The sequence below is a fragment of the Muntiacus reevesi genome, chromosome 4 (assembly GCF_963930625.1).
Source record: "Muntiacus reevesi chromosome 4, mMunRee1.1, whole genome shotgun sequence".
NCBI lineage: Eukaryota > Metazoa > Chordata > Mammalia > Artiodactyla > Cervidae > Muntiacus > Muntiacus reevesi.
Window position 1 is genome coordinate 76,197,744 of NC_089252.1, and position 22,061 is coordinate 76,219,804.

At 44.4% G+C, this 22,061-nt stretch overlaps 3 protein-coding genes across 5 annotated transcripts in view; 1 reads left to right on the forward strand and 2 right to left on the reverse strand.

Annotated features, from left to right (window-relative positions):
* Positions 1-883: 883 nt before the first annotated feature.
* BRK1 (BRICK1 subunit of SCAR/WAVE actin nucleating complex) lies at positions 884-8,475 on the reverse strand. The gene is made up of 3 exons (XM_065933168.1): positions 8,309-8,475; positions 2,102-2,184; positions 884-1,830 (listed from the first exon to the last, which is right to left on the reverse strand). Exons 1-3 carry the CDS (start codon positions 8,424-8,426, stop codon positions 1,804-1,806), a joined length of 228 nt encoding a protein of 75 aa, XP_065789240.1. The 5' UTR covers positions 8,427-8,475; the 3' UTR covers positions 884-1,803.
* A 4,683-nt stretch (positions 8,476-13,158) lies between these two features.
* On the forward strand, positions 13,159-13,695 carry FANCD2OS (FANCD2 opposite strand). The gene has a single exon (XM_065932239.1). The coding sequence runs from the start codon at positions 13,159-13,161 to the stop codon at positions 13,693-13,695; it is 537 nt and encodes a 178-aa protein (XP_065788311.1).
* Positions 13,696-14,564: 869 nt separating this feature from the next.
* Positions 14,565-22,061, reverse strand: part of FANCD2 (FA complementation group D2) — a 51,453-nt gene continuing 43,956 nt past the window's right edge. For all 3 annotated transcript variants that reach the window (XM_065933169.1, XM_065933171.1, XM_065933170.1), the window contains exons 40-44: positions 21,768-21,842; positions 20,921-20,995; positions 17,723-17,869; positions 16,154-16,249; positions 14,565-15,090 (exon numbers count right to left, since the gene is read on the reverse strand). In XM_065933169.1, coding sequence (XP_065789241.1) covers positions 15,010-15,090; positions 16,154-16,249; positions 17,723-17,869; positions 20,921-20,995; positions 21,768-21,842 — 474 coding nt within the window. In that variant the 3' untranslated portion in view covers positions 14,565-15,009. The remainder of the gene's footprint in view (positions 15,091-16,153; positions 16,250-17,722; positions 17,870-20,920; positions 20,996-21,767; positions 21,843-22,061) is intronic.

The window sequence follows — 22,061 nt, forward strand, 5'->3', positions numbered from 1 at the left end:
ACAGCCATTACCAAAGTAAAGGATGACAGTTTTGCCTCCATTTTAACATCACCTTTTTAAATGAAGGTACTACTTCAGATGGTCTTCCAAAGGTCTAGACAAGGATCTAAGCACAGATGTGTGCTCGAAGCTTGAGCTCTGCTAGTCACTTCAATTGGTATTTACTGACTGCCTGCCTTCTGCAAAGTACCCAGCTGGACAACACGAGACTAAGGTGCTCAGATATACTGTAAGATGCAGACACTAAGCCGGAGAACAAGATCAAACTTGGGGCTGAAGTGGTGTTAGCACAGCAGGATGGGAGGGACTGAGAAAAGCATCACTGCAGCACTCAATGAAAAGGCAGTCAGGAAAACTTTATGGAGGACGCTTGCCTTAAGCTAGACCTTCAGTGGCAAATAAGATCTGAATAGGGAGGATGACTTCTATGTGACTAAAGTGAAGATTCTAAATGGGGGTTAAGCCTAGTGGGTTGGCACAAGTTTATAGTAAGCTTTGATGCTAGAATGAAAAGTTTTAGACACTTCTGTTTAAATGATTTCCTTTTTAAAAGTAGACATTTATCACCAGCCCAGGTTGGATGCATGAGACAAGTGCTCGGGGCTGGTGCACTGGGAGGACCCAGAGGGATTGGATGGGGAGGGAGGCGGGAGGGGGGATCGGGATGGGGAACACATGTAAATCCATGGCTGATTCGTGTCAATGTTTGGCCAAAACCACTACAATATTGTAAAGTAATTAGCCTCCAACTAATAAAAATAAATGAAAGAATAAATAAAAGTAGACATTTAGCTTGTACCTAGTAAAACTCATTGTCTGCAATGGATTGCAGTTAAACTGTGTAGATGCTGGTATTTCAATAGACGGTAAGCATCACACTTGATTCAACACTATATATTTTATTGGAGCATTAAGTCCCTACATAGTAAGTACTTGGTAAATGTCTGCTGAATGACCAAAGGATTCCCAGGATGAATGAGCTCAAAGTTCAAATATGGGGGCTCCAGCTGGCAAGCCACCTAGGCTTTGATCAAACGGCTACATCTGAAAGTTTTGTTAAGAATCGCACACATCAGATTTCTGTGGAAGAGGTGCACGCCGTCTCTAGCTCCTCTCCCCACCACAATCACAGCAGTCAGATAAAGTTGAGGAGTTTATTAGGGAAATATGAGAGGTAAAGACACCCCAAGTGACAGACAGAAAACTCTGAAAATGTCCCTTTTCAAGCCAAGTGGGGGCCTGGCCTTGACCTCCCCAAAAGGACAAGAAACTGGTGGGTTAGCAACAACATTCTCTGGCAGCCACCTCTCCAGGGCATTTCAGCCAGGACTGCTTCCCACTCCCAGCCAAAGGTGGGAAGAAGACAAGGACTGTTTATAGAATCAATGCACAGGCAATCAGAGCTATAAGGAGAGACTGAGAGAGAGAGAGAGAGAGAGAGAGAGAGAGAGAGAGAGAGGAGGAGGAGGAAAGAGAGAGGTGGGGAGGACCTTGACAGACTTCCAGGCTTTTGGCTCTCAGTGCCTCAAATGTGTTGACAAGTAGTTCTACAGAACATTACTGAAGAGGTAAAATGCCTAACAATGTTTCCGAGAGGTCCCCTGGACTGCTCCCCACATGCCACATCACACTTCTGGGTGTGCATGGCCGAGCCCAAAGGCCACACTTTTGAAAAAAAGAAAAACAAGAATAAGCCCTGTTGTTCTTTAAGGAGAGAGGAAGGAGCTGAAGGCTGCTGGGGCCTTTCCCACGAGAGGCTGCGTGCTTTAAGAGCGAACTTCCCAGCAGCAGCATGGCACAGTCCTAGGTGAGGGTTTCACCTTTTGTCACCTGTCAAAGGAAAACTGACAGTTAGATAAACTCAAAAGCATTAGCAGGCTCTAAAATTTTATTAAATTTTTATATCCTAGGTAGCTGGGGAGTGGTAGAAAAAGGCGACAGCTTCGGAGTCCCAGAAAGCAGGTTTAAGTTCGGGCAAGGTACTTAACTTCTCTAAGCCTGTCTCTGCTTCCAGGTTTTTACAGCAACAAGTGAGAACGTGCATTCTCTTTCACACAGCCACGCCTGCCTCATGAGGAAGCCCCGTGCCTGGCATACTCACCCTGGCTTCTATGTACTCTATTCTCCGTTCAAGAGCTGTCAATTTCTCGTTCAGTGTTGCGAGTCTTGAGCGACAAGACATATCTGGTGAAAGAAGACGGACGTTTAGGATTAATGCCATTAGAGACGCAGACACATGCCAGCCCCGTAAGATGAAGAGGAGGAATGCTGTATCATGCAAGGCACAAATGGGAGCGAGTGGGCAAAGCAAGGCAGTGGGAGGATAGGTGAGAAGCATCTTAGGAACACAGCTGCTTAGGGAGGATCTGCTTAACCTCCTACCAAATGTGACAGGCAGAGAATACTGCTCCCCCTCAAGATGTCCAGGCTTTAATCCCTAGAACTCACAAATACATATCTCACAGGAAAAGGCACTTTGCAGGTGTGGCTGAGGTGAAGGACCTTGAGATTCTGGATAACCCAGATGGACCCCATGTAATCACAAGTCCATAAATATAGACATGAAAGGCACGAGAAAGGCAGAAGAAGGATAAGGGATGTGAGAGAGACTCAACCTGTCACTGCAAGCTCTGAAGGTGGAATGAGGAGGCCATGAACCAAGAGATGCAAAAGACCTTTAGAAGCTGGGCATGGTCCTTAGCTGACAACCAGCAAGGAAATACGGATCTTATTCTTACAGCTGCAAGGGAAGGAGTTCTGCCTACAAGCTATGGGCAAGGAAACAGCTCCTTTCCTAGAGCCTCCAGCTGAGGAGAGAGGCTCTGGGCTGACACTGATTTCAGCCCAGCAAACCACTGCTGGACGTCAGATGTACGTGACTTAAGATAACAAATGTATGTGGTTTGCGCCACTGCATTTGTGGTAATCTATTATGGCAGCCGTAGAAAATAAAAAACTGGTACACCAAGGCTGTAGAGATGGCCACTTGATAATTAATGGGCAAACCAAGAGTTTCCAAGACAGGGGAAATGACACGAGGAAGAAAATAATCTCAATAGGGAAGAAAAGCAGAGGCCACGGAAGCAGCGGACCTTGAGAAGGAGAGAAGGTGTGGTGTTGCTGAGCTCATGGAGGCCCTGCCACGCTGCTGCTCTTGGGGCACTTGATGACCCAACAGTTCCTGCACAGGCCTTTTGGAACAAGAGAAAACCTGGAGAGTATCAAAAACCCTGTGGGGCCCGCCTTCCATCTGCAAAAAGTTCCTTTTCTTCCTCTACCTTTTCCAGTCTCTTTTACCACCTCGCCCAAGAGGAAACCTAGACATGCCCTAAGATACCTTTCCCCTACAAAACTTCTCTAACAGAAATCACTTGACCACTCTTCCTCCAACTGTTCTCAACATTCCAGGCATGCTAACTATTCCCACCCTCCTCCAACACTGATGTTCAGTCATCACTCAATAATCCTCACTTCTGAAGTTCTAATTATCTGCTCTCCAAGACAGTCTCCCACCCAGTGATTTAACACTTAGCTCACGATCCTCCAACTCTTCCCTAGATGTTATGCAAAAGTACTTCAGCACCCAATGTAACAAATCTCCCACACCCTGATTCTTGCCTCGACTTTCATTTCATCAAGTCCAAATCTTAACTCATCCTGCCTATCTAAGTATTCTCCTTCAAGTCAGTTCAAAGTGGACATAATCCTCCCTCTTGTGTAAGGATTTGCCTATCCTGGACACTGTTCCTTCTTCTTTTAAATATTGGGTTTGTTTTTTTTAAACACCAAAAGTAGTTTGTACTGGGGTATAGCCAATTAACAATGTTGTGATAGTTTCAGGTGAGCAGTGAAGGAATTCAGCCATACCTATACATGTTCTTAGCAGGGGGGTGGGGGGTGGTGTGTGTGTGTGTGGGGGGGGGGGGTGTTTAATCTGCAAGTGCTGCTGCTTCTAATTCCCAGGGCCAACAGGATCTCTTTTCAGCCTGGTTTTTAGAAGCTCAAACACTATTCAGAATGAGCACGCATGTTATCACTGACAACCTGTCATTTCCCATAAAAAAAAATCATGGCCAAAATGAAGGGGTAGCGTGGTGAGAGGGAGGGTTCCTTCCTGGGTGGCTGTTCTGTTCCAGCTCTGTCAATCTGGTGATGAGTCAGAACCCAAGAACAACACCATGTTGCTGGCCTGCACGGATAAGCGCTGCTGAAAATTTAACATGTTGAACTCTAGAAACTTCAGTTATATTTCATATTCCATTAAATACATACTAGTTCAAACAAAACACTGCGAAACAAAATACCTGGCAGCTGGGCAAATTTGAAACCACAATGCGTTTATATGTACATTATCATCAGCCTGTAACTGAAAATGCCATCTGTCCTCATCAGGGTGTTTACCGGCGTGCATACATGGCCACTGCTAACAAATGCCAGTTATCAAACAACTTCTCTCAACTCTTACTGCACATAACTTTAGCCTACAAAAATCAACACTGTCTTTCTCATAAGATCTTATTTCTCCAAAGTGAAAGTGAAAGTGTCAGTCACTCAGTCATGTCTGATTCTTTGCATCCCTATTGACTGTAGCCTGCCAGGCTCCTCTGTCCATTGGATTCTCTGGGCAAGAATACTGGAGCCATTTCCTTCTCCAGGGGATCTCCCCAACCCAGGGCTCGAACCCAGGTCTCCCGCATTGCAGGCAGACTCTTTATGGACTGAGCCACAAGGGAAGACTTTATTTCTCCAACAAAATTCTAAACCTCTTAGAAGTGGCTCTGTCCATTTATTCTTATTTATTCCTTTCTCACAGCATCTGACACACAGCTGGAGTCACAACAGGCAAGTAATATTTGTTGGCTAAGTATTAAAAAAAAATCGAGATTTAAAAATAGCTACACACTCTGTCTTTTTAGTTACATGTCTCTGCATGTATTAGCTTCAGAGTCAGGGGGAAAAGGTATAAAAATAAAAAGCTATCACTTGTAACAATCTAGTTTTAGAAACTTCATTCATTCAAAGTACAGAATAGGCCCAGTGTTAGGATGCTTGTGGTACATCATGATGCGTGTGATGCTTTGAGCATCCTCCCACGCTCAAAGAGAAAACCACAAATGGATCAAAACCCTACTCTCACCAGCCAGAATCACAGGGTAAAGCTGTTCAGTCATTAGGTATCCTGGAAAAACAATTCCCTCTCCACACATGGCCTACACAGCCTATTATGGTCAGGGTGAGAATGGTAGGTTTGCTGCCATTTTCAAAGAGCTACAGATGCCCCCTTAAAGGAAACACCTGCTAAACCTCTGTACCACCAAATCACATTACACATATGATACAAGTCCCCCAGCCACACATCAGAATGGAGGAATCATGCAAATGACTTAGAATGGGAAAATACACCCCACACTCATTTATCCTAAGTCATCCAATGCCAAGACAATGTACTCAACCATCTTTATGATTTATCCAGTTTCTCAGCCTGTTGGTCTTTGTCTAAACTCTTATATCGTGATATCATCAGTCTTCGGGATCTTGCCTCAGGTATATCTAACTGCTAAGTCAAATTGCTTTAACCTTTAATTGTGCTTCCTAATTATTCCTATTTGTAATTAACTGCTCTTTTCTTTAAAAGGACTAAATCCACTTTCTAAAATCTTCAAAAATCACCTAGTAATTACTAATGTTAGGCCATTACCCCAACCTTAAAGGAAAATAATGGCCAAAGTCAAGCGAAACTATTTCTTCCAGATCCTAAAAGACTGGAATCCTGTGTGTCTATTTCCTTAGTCTAGGACTTGCTGTAAATTAAAAGAGAGAGAGAGAAAAGCCTTTGTTTTCTATCTGATAAAATGTAACTCACATGTATCTGATAAAATCTCACAGCAGCATATATTTCCTTGCTTATATAGCAAGAAAAGAGACATTTCTCCTCCACAAATTCTAAGTTCAAATGCTTCAATTTTTGGTTAATTCCAAGACTCACCAACTAAAACTACAGTAACATGCCAAAAAGTTTTATGTCAGAGATGAATGCATGTTTATTATGTTTATTAATATGATTGAAAGTGAAAGTTGCTCAGTCGTGTCTCGACTCTTTGCAACCCCATGGACTGTATGTAGCTTGCCAGGCTCCCCTGTCCATGGAATTCTCCAGGAGTGGAGAATTACTTGAGTGGGTGTAGCCATTCCCTTCTCCAGAGGATCTTCCCAACCCAGGAATCGAACCAGGGTCTCCCGCATTGCAGGTGGATTCTTTACCAACTGAGCCACCAGGGAAGCCCAAAAATACTGGAGTGGGTAGCCTAACCCTTCTCCAGGGGATCTTCCTGACACAGGAATCAAACTGGGGTCTTCTGCATTGCAGGTGGATTAATATGATTGAATGCTCAGAAATGAAGTTACTACATTACCTAGATACAAACTGGGGGAATTGAGACACTAGGTCACTTTTAATTATGAAAAACAGCCCCAGTTTAACTTATTTTAGATGCTTTATTTACTGAATTGACATTCTTAATACTCTGTTAGGATATTCTGTGTCTACGTATCAGATATTAACTCCTACCATGTAAATGAAGTCTTTTACTTCTGGTTTTAAAAGTAAAAGCTCTCAGGACTTCCCTGGTGGTCTGGTAGCTAAGACTCTGTACTCCCAATGCAAGGAGCCCAGGTTCAATCGCTGGTCAGGGAACTAGACCCCACATGCCACAACTAAAGATCCCAGTTGCCTCAACAAAGGTCAAAAAGCACAGCCAAACAAATAAATATCTTTTAAAAAGTAAAAATTCTTTTGTCAGTTATTTGTCCAACCACATTCCACTGCTTCTCCAGTCTAAGCCAAAGTTTCAAAGATGTCATTCTGTCATCACTCTATCCCTCCCTGCGCATGGAATATTTTGTTTTATCTGGTCCTTCATCTGAGGAAAAGTTGTAAGTATAAAGTGCCCTAAAGAACCCCCATAATAGTTCAGCTCTTTAGGGAAGCAGAAAAGACCATTAGGAGAACTAACACTGGAAGAGTTTGCACGAAATTTAAAAAATAATTTCAGGATACATAATTTCTATGATTTCTTGACTACCATTTCCTATTACAACCACTATAGTAAGTTATACGTGTGAATTTGTGTCACTGACATAAAATTTATCCTATTCTTGTCTCTCATTAATACTAACATCGCTCCCATTCCCTAAGTGAGGAAATCCACCACACCAGGACACCTTGTATGTAAATATATTAAAACATAAACAATATTCTGCTTTGTTCTGAAGCTGTCATTATTTCATTTTCAAGACAGAAATTCCTTAAAGGCAGGAAAATGATGCTTTTTCCCCCACCGAGCCTAAGAGAGAGGCTTGTACTCAAGACTTAGTTTCTCTTGCAGATGCCTTCTGATCAAACTTTTGCTCTGTCTTTATACTCCTTAGGATGTGTCAGGTTCTCTAGCTAGAAAATAATTCCTTTTGAAATCTTTTCTTACACATCATTGATCCCTCCTTAATCTTAAGCATTTAACATTGCTAGAAGAACGGACCAGAAGCACACCAGTTGGAAAAATGTCATTCCCACTCCTTTTGATGACATAGAAAGTCTACCGAGTGCTCAGTTCTGTCAAAGAAACACTTGGAGGAGGTAGGGGGTCTCTGCTACGGGCTTGCTGTCCAGAAGGATGTGGGACAAAGCGGAAAGAATTCAAGACTGTCACGAGTAGGCTAATGCCTAGGAAAGATTTTGCTAGAAGCAGAACACCCACTGTCGGTTTCATACTAGCAACGCAGAGATGTCCATGGCGTGACAAGATGTGGACCTTACTTTGCCCTCGTCTGCTCCCGCTCAGCACAGGACAAGAGGGACTGACAGGAGGGGCCGGAGGGGCGACTGGAAGGCTCGATCCGAAAGGAGATGGGAAACCTCTAGTCTTTACAGGGCAGTGACAAGATCATGCCGCGTTCTGAGAGCCAAGTGGGAACTGGAAACGAAGCACAGAGGAGGAAGGGAGGCGACTGAAGAGAAGAAAAGGCGCAGACGATGGACCGGGTTGCCAGGACGTGTCCGGGAAAAGGAAAGACTCGATAATGGATCCGGGGTAAAGGCAAAGCTGCCGATGAGCTCAGTGTGGGGCAGGACAACCCCACAGGGACTGTCCAGTGGAGCCCGGGGTCAGGGCGAGAGGGGGAAGGTGCGGCCTGAAGGAGGAAGCGAAAATCATCAGGAGCCTAGGGCGCTCAAGACTCCCCTTCAAAGCTCCTCGGTGCCCGCCCTCAGCGGGCTTCCCTCTTCCCAGCCTCCCCCTGCTCGCCCGCTGACCGAATGAGTTGAGAAAGTCTGCGATTTTCTTGATGCTGCTGGTGATGACCTCAATGTACTCCCGGTTCGCCCAGTCCTGGTGAATCTCCCGCTGCACCGGGTCCTCTTGTCCCGCCATGGCTGCTGCCTGCGGAAGCGCGGCTGCGCAGGCGCCTCGACCCTCCAGGCCGCCAGGGCGCCTGCGCCGCTCTCCCACACCCTGGCCCGGGTACCCACGAATCCCAGGGCCTGTGGCGCGCCTGCGCGTTATCAAGTTCTCGGTGGCGTCTTCGCTTTGCTCCCACGCCCCTGAACAGACCCGCCCCACGCCGACGAGGAAAATAGGGTGCGCAGACGCAAAGATCCCCCTCAATTACCCACCTCCGTCTCTGGCGGTTGTGGTCGTTGGGAATGGGGGGGGGCGGCGCATGGGGCCGCATTCACCCCTTCTCTCAAGTGCGCCCAAGTAAGCTTGCGATCTATGTCCAAACCAAGCTGGGCATAGCCAATTAAACCACATTAAATACAAATCATTTTTTAAATGCCTTTAAACAACAGAACATGATGTGCCACTTTGCAATTATCAAATGAACAAAATGTTTTTTTCAGTTATGAAGTGGCTGAAGGGAAATCGATAAACGTCGCAATTAGCTGATCACACTAAACTGACACTCTCTTCAGAAGGAAATTTGTAATTTGATAGCAAGAGCTGTATACATTTTCAAACTTTTTGAATTATTTAACAAAATTATTGAAAAAAACACTTTCAGTGCAGAGGTGTTCTTTGAGTTAATCTGTTTTTAAAAAATCTCAACAGTTGCTGCTGTTGCTGCTAAGTCACTTCAGTCGTGTCCGACTCCGTGGGATCCCATAGACGGCAGCCCACCAGGCTCCCCGATCCCGGGGATTCTCCAGGCAAGAACACTGGAGTGGGTTGCCATTTCCTTCTCCAATGCATGAAAGTGAAAAAGTGAAAGTGAAGTTGCTCAGTCCTGTCCGACTCTTAGCGACCCCATGGACCGCAGCCTACCAGGCTCCTCCGTCCACGGGATTTTCCAGGCAAGAGGACTGGAGTGGGGTGCCATTGCCTTCTCCGTCTCAACAGTTGGGGAATAGCTAAACTTTGGTATAGCCACTCAGAGCAGTATTCTGCAGTCATTTAAATGCTAATCAGGAAAAATACTATGGCAGCATAACACAGATGATAAATTGAAGGGGAAAACAAAATACACTTTTTAAAAAAAAATTGCAACTATGCAAAATTATTCAAGAGGAAAATAAAAGTAAGCTTACTGGGGTAAAAAGTGGTAAGTTAAAACCATTTTAGTCTCTTCCAAGATTCATCATTCTCTGTCCCTTTCCCCTCTCTGCCACCAACCTTCTCCAACTCTCCCCACTTATCCCTCCTTCCACAGGGACGCACATACACACAGTGGGCATCTGACAATCCTTGACAAGTCCCTCAAGACTATCTGGTCTTCCAAACGAGGATCTCAGCCTGACCCCATCCCAGAGATGCCCAGTCTCTCCCTTTCAGCTTCACCCAGAGTCACACAAGCCTGACAGCTGTTTGCACTGTGTTCCCTGGGTTCACAAAGTGCATGGGCGGTTTCTGGGTAAGGGAAGGGCAGGTGGGCCATTGGTTAATTCTTCCTACAAATGCAGCACCCTGCCAGGCACTGTGAGAGTCAGGCACTGTGGATATAGGTGTCAACTGGGTAGACCTACCTCCCCCCAGCCTTCCGGAGTAATTGTTTGCAATGAAGTTTAAAAGTAGCCAAATCACTCTTTTACTAAGGTGAAAGTGTCAGTTTTTCAGCTTTCTGAGAATGAGAATCTTCCTTTTTGAAGTTTAACAGAAAGCAAAGTTTTTGGTTGGGAAGTCAAGGAGAGATGTGTTTTTCTCCATCTTGACAGGGGAGCACCTGTCTGGGTCCTTGCACTGGGATTATTCAATGCAGCCACAAAAGCCTTCAGAACTCTGGGTAACTCAGGGCAGGGTTTAAAGGGTAGCGCTTACCTTTTAATACTAACCACAGCTCCCCCCTCCCCTGACATTTATGCAGTCAGGTTCCTGGCTAGTCTTTGAAATGGGCTCCATAGTCCTCTTTGACCAGATGGATCAAAGGCACATCGCTGTGGCGAGGTGGGGAAGAGGTGGAGGGGAACAGAATTCGGTTTAGCACTCCTGAAGGCTGAATCCCGGACCAGGTGTTCCAGTGAGATGAGGGCTCCGAGCGAGCGGGGCGCTTCGATCCCCCCCACCCGCTTCGGGCTCTCTCCGCTCCCCACCCCCACCCCCTCCCACCCCGCAGCCTCGGTCCTGGGTCACAAAGGTTGTTGCCAAGCACCCGGTGGAGAAAAGATGCGGTCAGGGAACAGCCACCGCCACTCTGGAGCGTGAGACCCGCGGAGTTCAGCAGGTGAGACCACGGCCCGGATGGTGGGACCGGGCCCGGGGTCCCACCACCACCTCCGCCTCGGCCAGATCCGTCCGGCCCCTGCCTGGGGGTAGGGGTCCCCGGGGGACAAGCCCCTCTTCTGACAGGGAGGGGGAGCCTGCCCCTCTCAAGGCAGCTCCAGCCCCTCGGGATCACAGTTCATAAGGACCTCAGCTGCACTTTGACGCGGTCTTCCCAGTTCCCAGGTGCGGAAATGAAGGGACTGGGTTTCTTGACGTGGGAGGAAGGGTATGAAAGGAAAACCTTTGGGGCTAGAAGCAGGTGTTCCCTACCTGGGAGCTCTTAGAGCAGCTTGAACAGGCTGACTAGGTTCAACTCCTTCTGAAGTGGATGATGGAGACTCGTGGCTGGTAGGAGTGAGCGGTGAACTAGCTTTATTTGATCCTTATGTAAAAGTGGTGGAAGGGACCTGGGGTCGGACGCCCTCTTTCATCCTATGTTGGTTCTGCTGAGTATTCCGGCTGAACATTTGATAAAGTCTTCCCTCTGGCCCTATTTCCTCTCAAGAAACAAGGAAGAAAGACTCCTGGATTTTTTTTTTTCTGTATCATATATTCAGAGTTAACACTCTCCACACCCACCTTGCCTTGATGGGGTACCAGAGCAGCCCTCATCCTGGATGTGTGCTCTTAGGGTCAGACTATCAAGTACCAGAAGCCTTTCACAGGCTGTTTCAAACAGATAACTATCCCTTGATTGTCACCTTCTCATCTTAAGGCAGTCCTGATATTTGAACACAGTATGCACAAGAGCTTGCATACCTCAGGAGAAACATTCCCAGCTGGAGGAAATCAACAAATCTTCTTTCTACTAACCACTGTCAGGGGCAGGTCTTCTGTTTCAAATGTCCCCAACAATTCTCTTTTCAAAACAAAACTTCACTGTCTCACAAACTATGGTGAGGGTGTCAAACTTCTCCTGGGCCATTACTGGGTGGGATGGGATCCCATTTGCTGCTACCTTTGTGGAAGAATAGTGAAGGTACAGAGAAATATACTTGACTAGAAAGAAAAGGGTCTGCCATGCCCCTTATCATAGTAGGTAGTGCTGAATAAATGTTACATTTCTCTTGAATTCAGTGAAATCCTTTATATACTGACAATTTTAAAGTAGAAAGATGGAAAGTCTAAATTCTACTTGGGTAAATTTTGAGTTAGCAACATATCCTCCATGCCTTTTCCTTTATCTTCAAAGAAGAAAGGAAAAAATCTCAACCAGTGGGTCTTTCACAGATAAGAAAAAAACAAAAACAAAACATATCCAGTGAAGTGAATGTCGCTTAGTCATGTCCGACTCTTTGCGACTCTATAATTCTTAATAGTCCATGGAATTCTCCTGGCCAGAATGCTGGAGTGGGTAGTCATTCCCTTCTCCAGTGGATCTTCCTAACCCAGTCTTTGGACCAAGGTCTCCTGCATTGCAGATGGATCGTTTACCAGCTGAGCCACCAGGGAAGTCCAAGAATACTGGAATAGGGAGCCTATTCCTTCTCCAGCAGATCTTCCGGACCCAGGAATTGAACCAGGGTCTCCTGCATTACAGGCAGATTCTTTACCAGCTGAGTTACCAGGGAAGCCCAAAACACACACACGTAGAAGAACCAGAAATCTTTAAAAACTAAAAAAGGTCTGGCCTTGGGAACTTTTTCCCCTCCTGCCTGGTGTAATTCCTCTGAGGTGGTGGTAGAAGTACCCCAGGGCTCTGAGAGAGCTGGTCACTTGTGTCAAAAGAGGTTCTGATCTTCTGACTGTCCATAATTAAGAATAGTAAACGGTGAAGTTCCTTAAAGGAACAGCGTAAGTTCTCAACCTGTAAGGTGCATCAGACTCCCCTAGAGGGTTTAAGTGAAGAATGCAGGGGACCCAAGAATCTGCATTTCTTCCATGTTTCCACAGGCACTTAAGGCACCAGTCCCAGAATCACCCTTTGAGACCCAACGGTATAAAGTACATGTGATTTAGTCACAAACATCTGGTGAGACAGGACTTTCTGAGCACTCATCCACAAATAATGTCTCACCGTGCAGTGCCAGCAGCCTCTGCCACCTGAGAGGCGCAGATTCTGTCTTTAGCAGTTATCAACACAGCACAGATCCTAATACCACACAGGGCTACTCTTTTGGATAAATCCATTTCCTCATCTGTACCATGGGTAAAAACCTATCTTCAGAGGCTTGTGATTAGGTTTAATAGAGTACACACAGCAGTTACCATATTCAATACTTGCCACTATCCTCTACTGCCCTTTATAGAATTACTTGTATCCTAACAAGTACTGGAATCTGTTCATGAGAACTACAGAGTAAGGTAAAGTTAATACTGAGACAGATGTGAATTTGAACAGCCCTATCCTTGCCAAAAGCATGCTAGGGAAATTCCATGTTCTGATTCCTCTCCTCTAGGACTGTCAATGGCAGGATACCAGCTCTGGTCACCATGGACCCCACTGGATGAGAGCTTCCAATGGCTGCGGCATACAACACCTACCCCTTCTTCCAAGCACCCCTTTAGGGCTTCCCCCTGCTTCCCACATACCCCTTCTGACCTTGAAGTGCAGCTGTGCTTTCAAGAGGTCACTCTAGTCCTAGACAGCCCATTCCTGGAGCCTGGGGTGAGTCCCAAGTTGCCCTGTCACACATCAGAGCTCCGAACCATGAACAACAAGAAAGGGCTGGTCAGGAAGCCTCAGCCTGTCCGCCTCAGTGGAGTGGATTCTGTCTTTGGCAGGGTCATCACGGCTCAGCCACCAAAGTGGACTGGGACCTTCAGAGTTTCAGACAAGTCAGCCTTTTGCAAAATCATTAGCCGGGAGCACCAGTGGCCCACTGGACTTAAGGAACCGCAGATTCAGATGACAGTGACCATGTGCAAACAGATGTTACGCTCCATCCTCTTGCTGTATGCAACGTACAAGAAGTGCACCTTTGCCTTGCAGCATTCCAAGTAAAGGGTCCCATCTGATCCCTGCTCCTCACACCATGTCTTTCGCTACGTGCCTGAAGCTTACATAGAGCTGTCCCTGTAAAGGAAACTGCTTGCCCCAGCTACTTTGCTTTCCAGTCAGGCGGTGACAATTCAGGAGCCCTTCTCCTCCCTTTCCCTCCAAAAATGGGCCAGTGACAGAGCAAGGGAGGAGAACATTTGCAATGTAAAGCTGAACAACCATTTGAAAGACAGTCAAACTAGCACTGACATGTACATGTGATAAAGAACCATTAAACCATATATACCAATGAGCCTACTGTGAACTCATTTCAACACTAAAACCACAATGAGGTGGGGAAACAAAGAATGTCAAGGAAGATTATGGATTCCTATGTACATGAGGGTGAAGGGGTCAAAAATGTGTATGTAGGTCAATGATTAAATAACCTACCCCACCAAAAAACAACATAAAAACCCAACCAGTCACACCCTAACACTACTGGAGAGTATAAAGTAGGTAGAAATATTAACAAATATTAAATATTAACAGTCTGGCACTGAAATAAGAGCAGAAGACATGAAGAGTTCCCCGTTTTAGCTGAAGTGTATGCTTAATGTTCTATTTTTAATCAACTACAAGTAATTTTGTAGTATTCTTGTAACTAGATTATAGGTATAAGTCAGAATAATGTGGAAATAAAAATTATTTATGCAAAGTTAACATGAGTTGGATGCTGCCCTTTTCACCTTTGTCTTATATGTCTACATAACCACCAAAAACTTCAAAATGCAGCCAAACATTTGACTTTCTTTGAGCACTGAAAGAAATCTGCCACTCCTCCAAAAAGATTCCAAATGTGTTTTCATCTCAAATAAGACAGTCCTTTTAATAGGGAATATGTGTTTTAATTCTCCATTATTTCTCCGCACAAACTCCAATTCAGTTCCACCTACGAAAGAAATTCGAAAAGGTAGCTGAGGCAGAACTTACAATTTATTTGAAAACTGGTACAAGCTTAAATTGTAAAATAAATCCAGAGTTTGAAAACTAGTTCCCAAAGCTGCTCGTGACTGTTGTGCAGCACAGCACTGCCATGTCCACCCAAACAGGTAAGTAACGCTACATTCGTCTTTAATATAGTAGACATTAAGTCACCGTCTTTAAGGTTAGTAGACAATCTGTGTAATCCACAACTGAGTTGATTCAATAGAACCCCCTTTTTAAGGACAAAATAGGATGCTTCCAGTTAGAAAGACAGGCAGGCAGCAGACCTGTAACCCTGAACACAGAATGGTAAGTGGCTGGCAAAGACGGGGAGGAGCATCTTTCTGTCGTCTAATCAGAGTCATCACCACTCTCATCACCATCACTCTCTTGCTCCTTTTCTCCATCACTTGCTTTATCTTCTTCGCCATCCTAAGAAGCAAAGGACAGCCATTTTAGGTCATCTGAGCAACCCCATAACTTGCAACACTGCTCCCTCAGCATGTACAACTACACTGTTTCACTGTTTCACCATTTTTTTGAGGAAAGAATCAGAGGCTGCCCCATTCTCGTATCATGGCCTTGAACCCAAGATGATAGAGGGAGCCATTTTGATGCTGACTTGGGTGATTTGGCAACCCAACCATGTGTGATTTTTACATAAGCCCACAGCCCTCCAGCACTACAGCATGTATGTGACATAGGAATAAAACAGGCATTCAGTATAGAATGAAATGTTGGTTAAATTCAAAATACAATAGGAATCATGCATAAGATTCTCTCTGATTTGCAAAATCTGAGAGGTTTGCTTAGGACAAAGCATCAAAGTAACAGAATATTGTCTGCCTCAAACTTTTTTATGAGAACAAGGTGGAGGTATTTGATACAAATAAAATGGAGAACCATGTAATAAAAGAATTTTTCATACTAAGTGATCTTTTTGCAGTCTCAAATGGCATTATAAATTATATCCAGAGCAGGGTTCTTAAATCTGAGATTCTCAGTATATAACCTGCCCAATTGTAAGAAACTTTTATAAATATATTTTTCTTTGCTTTAAAATCTCAACAGCATCAGGAGTAGCCCAGAAGAGCATAAGGACTACCACTATTATTTTAGTCCTCAGTGGTGACAGCTTTTGAGTGTGTGCTTTGGCTTTTACATTTCTATTTTGCATATTCAAACAACATGTTTAAATGGTTTAACTCATTTTTCTCAACACTCACAAAACACTTTGATCTCTTCCTATTTCCCCTCTAAAATGGTTTCAGATACAAATTCAGGGAAAATAAGAGGCTATAATAGAAGAGGATTTTCAACTGTATAACATACGGCACACCTTGAGATACTCAAGAGTGATTATAATATTGTGTGTATGTTTTTTTTTCTGGCCCTCACAGAATTCACTTAAGTGCAGAAGCCTTTTCTAGAGGGAATAGAGATGGCCACAGAAGGAAGTAATTATAAACTCAGGCAGGCAAAGTCCTGCACATACCTTTGCTGCTTGGCTCCCAGAGACGTGGAATGATGTATCACCCTCACTCTCATTTGCAGTGCTCTCCTGGGAATTCTGGGATATAATCTCTTCACCCTGAATGTGAATGGGTCAAGACAAATGGTGGGTTATAATGATCACACATGGGTCTCAAGGGGAGAAAAGCTTAAGTTTACAGGCAAGGCAAAGAAAGTCATTCAAATATGATCAAACACGGACACCAACCTGTGATCCAGCACCTAGAGAAGTGATAATCAACCCAAGGCTTCTGAGATGCTTATGGCTCTCACACAATATGTAGTTTTACAAAAGATTCATCTTTGTATTCTAGTATCATACTAGCTTTACAAGGCCAGATTGTATTGGTGACTCTTTCAGGTAATGCTCAATACGATTCTAAACTTTCTCAAATACCTTAAAGTATGAGAACGTGAACATCAACACATCAACTATATACAGGGCTTCCCTGGTGGTCCAGTGGTTAAAAATCTGCCTGCCAACCTAGGGGACACTGGTTCAATCCCCGGTCTGGGGATATCCCATATGCCTCAAGCACCGTGCACCACAACTATTCAGCCCACATGCAGCAATTACTGAAGCCCAAGAGCCCTGGAGCCCAAGCTCCCCAAGAAGAAGCCACTGCAGTGAGCAGCCTGTGAATGGCAACTACAGAGTAGCCCCTGTTTGCTGCAATGAGAGAAAGCCCTTGAGCAGCAATGAAGACACAGCACACCCAACAATAAAAATAATTTAAAAAAATTGAATCTTAAAAAAAAAAAAAACCCACACCAATCACAAATGGCCATTTAGAGGCTGAAAGACAGTATACTAAAGTGATTTAGGAATACCAAATATGGATGAGGACTGTTTGGACTCAAACCCTTTCTCCACTCATATTGCTGAATGGCAAGTTACTTAACCTCTCTGAGCTTCAATTCTCATAGTAACAAGAGTATCTACCTAATAACACTGAAGTGAAGAAAGGAAGCTAATTCTCTGGGGATTTATTATTTTCATGTATAAATTATGAGACTCAGATAATATAAACATGAATGAGAAGGCCTTGGAATGTATTTGAAAAATGGTGTTACATCAAAGAAATAGTATAAACAACACAAGATTTCAGCCCATCAGTCAGACAATTGAAACAACCAAAAAATGCTTACTTGTTAAAATCAGCCAGAAAAAAAAAATCAGCACAGAGAATAATTTCAGGAATAGAACAGATTGGTTTTAGAATTAAAAAAACAAAACTAAACAACAAAAAAAAGTTTCTCCATAGTTGTAGAAAAAGGTTTTCCTGATCTGCTCCTCTGTGTCTGAAGCCTTTTTTACTGATACATTAATGGTATGTTTTGGTGTCTCTGCTGCTGCTGCTGAGGGGTGCAACCTGCAACCAGGGCCCAAGAGCAAAGTACCTTTAAGAGCTAAACAGTCACCTAAGAGAAAAGCAGTTTTGAGTATTAAGAGAGTGGAGCTTAGGTCACCTTCCTTAGATACTTTCCAATGCTCTCACAAAGAATAGAAGAGGAGAGTAGGAGATTATCATTGGTAGGGTCCCAGGCTTACCTGCAAGTCCCGATTCTTAAGATTGCCCAGCCAGAAAGCCTCTCTGCAATTGTTGAGGATGAGCATGGCTTTCACTCGACAAACTAACAGTTCCAGGGTCTTTTTGAGCAAAGGCACATGTTTCGTGAGTTTTGTGTCCTGGTGAATCTGAATGGAAACAAATGCAACCAATTCATCTGCATTTATCATCCTGCTTTCATGTTTCCTATACAGAAAGTTTCAAATTCCTAACACCCTGAACACTGAACAAGAGCATAAGCCCTGCCAGTATAGACCAGAGACACATTCCCCAAATAGTAGTCTGGTAGAGGACTCTGAAAATTCTCCAAGCCAGGCTTCAACAATACGTGAATCGTGAACTTCCAGATGTTCAAGCTGGTTTTAGAAAAAGCAGAGGAACCAGAGATCAAATTGCCAACATCCGCTGGATCACTGAAAACGCAAGAGAGTTCCAGAAAAACATCTATTTTTGCTTTATTGACTATGCAAAAGCCTTTGACTGTGTGGATCACAATAAACTGTGGAAAATTCTGAAAGAGACAGGAATACCAGACCACCTGACCTGCCTCTTGAGAAATCTGTATGCAGGTCAGGAAGCAACAGTTAGAACTGGACATGGAACAGCAGACTGGTTCCAAATAGGAAAAGGAGTACATCAAGGCTGTATATTGTCACCCTGCTTACTTAACTAATATGCAGAGTACATCATGAGAAACTCTGGGCTGGATGAAGCACAAGCTGGAATCAAGACTGCTGGGAGAAATATCAATAACCTCAGATATGCATATGACACCACCCTTATGGCAGAAAGTGAAGAACTAAAGAGCCTCTTGATGAAAGTGAAAAGAGGAGAGTGAAAAAGTTGGCTTAAAGCTCAACATTCAGAAAACTAAGATCATGGCATCTGGTCTCATCACTTCAAGGGGCAAACAGATAGAGAAACAGTGGAAACAGTGGCAGACTTTATTTTTGGGGGGCTCCAAAATCACTGCAGATGGTGGCTGCAGCCACGAAATTAAAAGACACTTACTCCTTGGAAGGAAAGTTATGACCAACCTAGACAGCATATTAAAAAGCAGAGACAGAGGGAGGAGCTAAGATGGCAGAGGAATAGGACGGGGAGACCACTTTCTCCCCTACAAATTCATCGAAAGAGCATTTGAACGCTGAGCAAACTGCACAAAACAACTTCTGATCGCTAGCTGAGGACATCAGGCGCCCAGAGAAGCAGTCCATTGTCTTCGAAAGGAGGTAGGACAAAATATAAAAGATAAAAGAGAGAGACACAGACTTTTGAACTCTGTGGGAGAAGGTGAGGGTGGGATGTTTCGAAAGAACAGCATGTATATTATCTATGGTGAAACAGATCACCAGCCCAGGTGGGATGCATGAGACAAGTGCTCGGGCCTGGTGCACTGGGAGGACCCAGAGGAATCGGGTGGAGAGGGAGGTGGAAGGGGGGATCGGGATGGGGAATACGTGAAACTCTATGGCTGATTCATATCAATGTATGACAAAAGCCACTGAAATGTTGTGAAGTAATTAGCCTCCAACTATTAAAAAAAAAAAGAGAGAGAGAGAGAGAGAGACAGACAACAGAGCTAGGGATGGAGACCCGTCCCGGGAAGAGAGCCGTAACAGAGGAAGTTTCCAAACACCAGGAAACCCTCTCATGGGCAGGTCTGGGGTAAGTTTTCGAATCTCGGAGGGCAACCTAACTGGGAGGAAAAATAAATAAAACCCACAGATTACATGCCTAAAAGCAACTCCCAGCAGAAAAGTAACCCAGACGCCCACATCTGCCACCAGCAAGTGGGGGCTGAACGGAGAGGAGAGGGCGGCATTGCTTAGGGTAAGGACCGGGACCGAATGCCCTGAGGGCAATCAGAGGGAGCAAACATGAGATAAAAAGCAGAGACATTACTTTGCCAACAAAGGTCCGGCTAGTCAAGGCTATGGTTTTTCCAGTAGTCATGTATGGATGTGAGAGTTGGACTGTAAAGAAAGCTGAGCACCGAAGAATTGATGCTTTTAAACTGTGGTGTTGGAGAAGACTCTTGAGAGTCCCTTGGACTGCAAGGAGATCCAACCAGTCCATCCTAAAGGAGATCAGTCCTGAGTGTTCATTGGAAGGACTGATGTTGAAGCTGAAACTCTAATACTTTGGCCACCTGATGCGAAGAGCTGACTCATTTGAAAAGACCCTGATGCTGAGACAGATTGAAGGTGGGAGAAGGGGATGACAGAGGATGAGATGGCTGGTTGGCATTACCGACTCAATGGACGTGAGTCTGAGTAAACTCCGGGAGTAGGTGATGTACAAGGAAGTCTGGCATGCTGCAGTCCATGGAATCACAAAGAGTCAGACACAACTGAGTGACTGAATTGAACTGAGAGTACTCTGAAGAGAATGGTAGCTGTACTTTAAGCTAAAGCAGCCTAGAAGACATATCACCAATATCTCTCAGCTCCTCATCATAATCTCTCATTGATCAATTATCAATGAATTTACCTAAAATATTCTTGAACACATATTATACTGACATTAATCAATAGAAAGTACCCCTGTTTAGTGGAGGGAGTCCTTAAAATTCCACTGTTCAGCACCTTAAAAATTTAGAAGCAGGGGAGGAAGTGAATGACAGGACCTGGGTGGAAGAATCATGGGCTTGCCAGTGACTTCACAATTTCACAGTTCTGTGCCCCTTCAGACAAAAAGTGACAAGGGCTCAACTGTATACTTTAAGTGAAAAAGTCCTTGAATGCTAAAATATTCTCACAAGAGACAGATGTGTTCCTTGACTAGGAAATAATACAGCAGAAAAGCTCTAAAAACAGCTGCTTTTAGAACTACTTCTCGGCTCCAGTAGTCATCACTTCCATAATATTCCTCCTGCCCACAGTATGGTACGTAGTTACACACCCACCAACATTCTCTCACCAAAGAAGAGATCCTAGAGTAAACAGGGCTATGGAGTTTGAGTCAAATTTCAGATGCAGAAGTTTCCCTCGAGACGATTACCCAATCTCAGCCAGCAACTGAGGCTTTGACCACTCTGATAAATTGCCATTGGACAGACATAGTCTCAAAAATAAAGACTTAAGAAGGGTAAAAAAGGAAGAAGGCACTGGAGCCCATGGATCTCCAAAGAGCAACCACAGATTAAACCAACAATTGTGATCTGCTTTCCCTCTTACCTTGGAATGCCCACACAGGTGATGAAGCAGTCTCGTGCTCAACTGGAAGGTTTCCAGTAAGCTCAGAACATCTTCCTACAACCAACAACATGCACAAATGCCACATGAAACATTCTCATTTCATTTTACGCCCAAGATATCCTTGCATCCAAGAGTACCAAAGAGGATCAAGCCTCAGGTTCCAGCCATAGATGGATAATCATCTCTTTTTCAAACTGAGGAAGTGTTGATTTACAAAATCTTACAAGTTTCAGGTGTACAACACAGTGATTCAAAATTTTTCAAGTTTATATGGATTTGGCCCTCAAACAGAAGGAGGAGTGCTCACTGGCTGTGCTCCCCCTTTCGTTTTCTGAGCTACGAGGGACCAGCCGAATATTGTGAGTGTTCTGCAAAGTTCAACTTGGCAAATATATGCAAGAAATCATCTCCTGGACTTGCCTAGCAGTCCAGTGGTTACGACTCCGGGCTTACAGCACAGTTTATGACAAAATGAGTTTTCTTTCCTTTTTCTGTAATTCCTGAGACCAGACCCAGAGAAGTACACAGAAACAAATGACACACTAATATGTGAGGTCCCGAGGCTGCAGTAGCATAATAAAATTAGGCTAAAAGAAACAACCATCCTCAGATCTGGAGCAGAAGTCGGAAGGTGGGTCCACTACGGAATATTCTGTCCTTCATGGGCATCTCTGGGAGAGCTGAAGTGACCAAAGGTAACTATGTCAACCTGTGGCCCAGAACCAGAGTAAGGGAGCTATCCCCACGGCTGCCAAGGAGTTGCTGTGGACATATTTTCTGAACAACTATACAGAGCATGCCTTTGCTCTCTGCTCTCAGTTCTTACCCGGTGTTTTCTAAAACTGAAGTCTAGGAGTGGCATACACTGCTTCAGAAATGCTTCCACAAAGAGACGCCCATACTGAAGAAGAGAAGAGAGAAGCTGGTGAGGACCCCTAGTTGAGGTTTTTCGTGAGAAATGCCCCTGCCTGAGGCAGCATAGCATTTCCCAGACCAGAGGGTTTATTTTCTTTTATATGCAAAAAATAAACTGGAAAGTGTTCAAGAGGTTAATTCAGAGAAATAGCTTAATGTAAAGGCTGAACAGGCCTGTTACACCCTGAATTAAGCAGGCTTACCT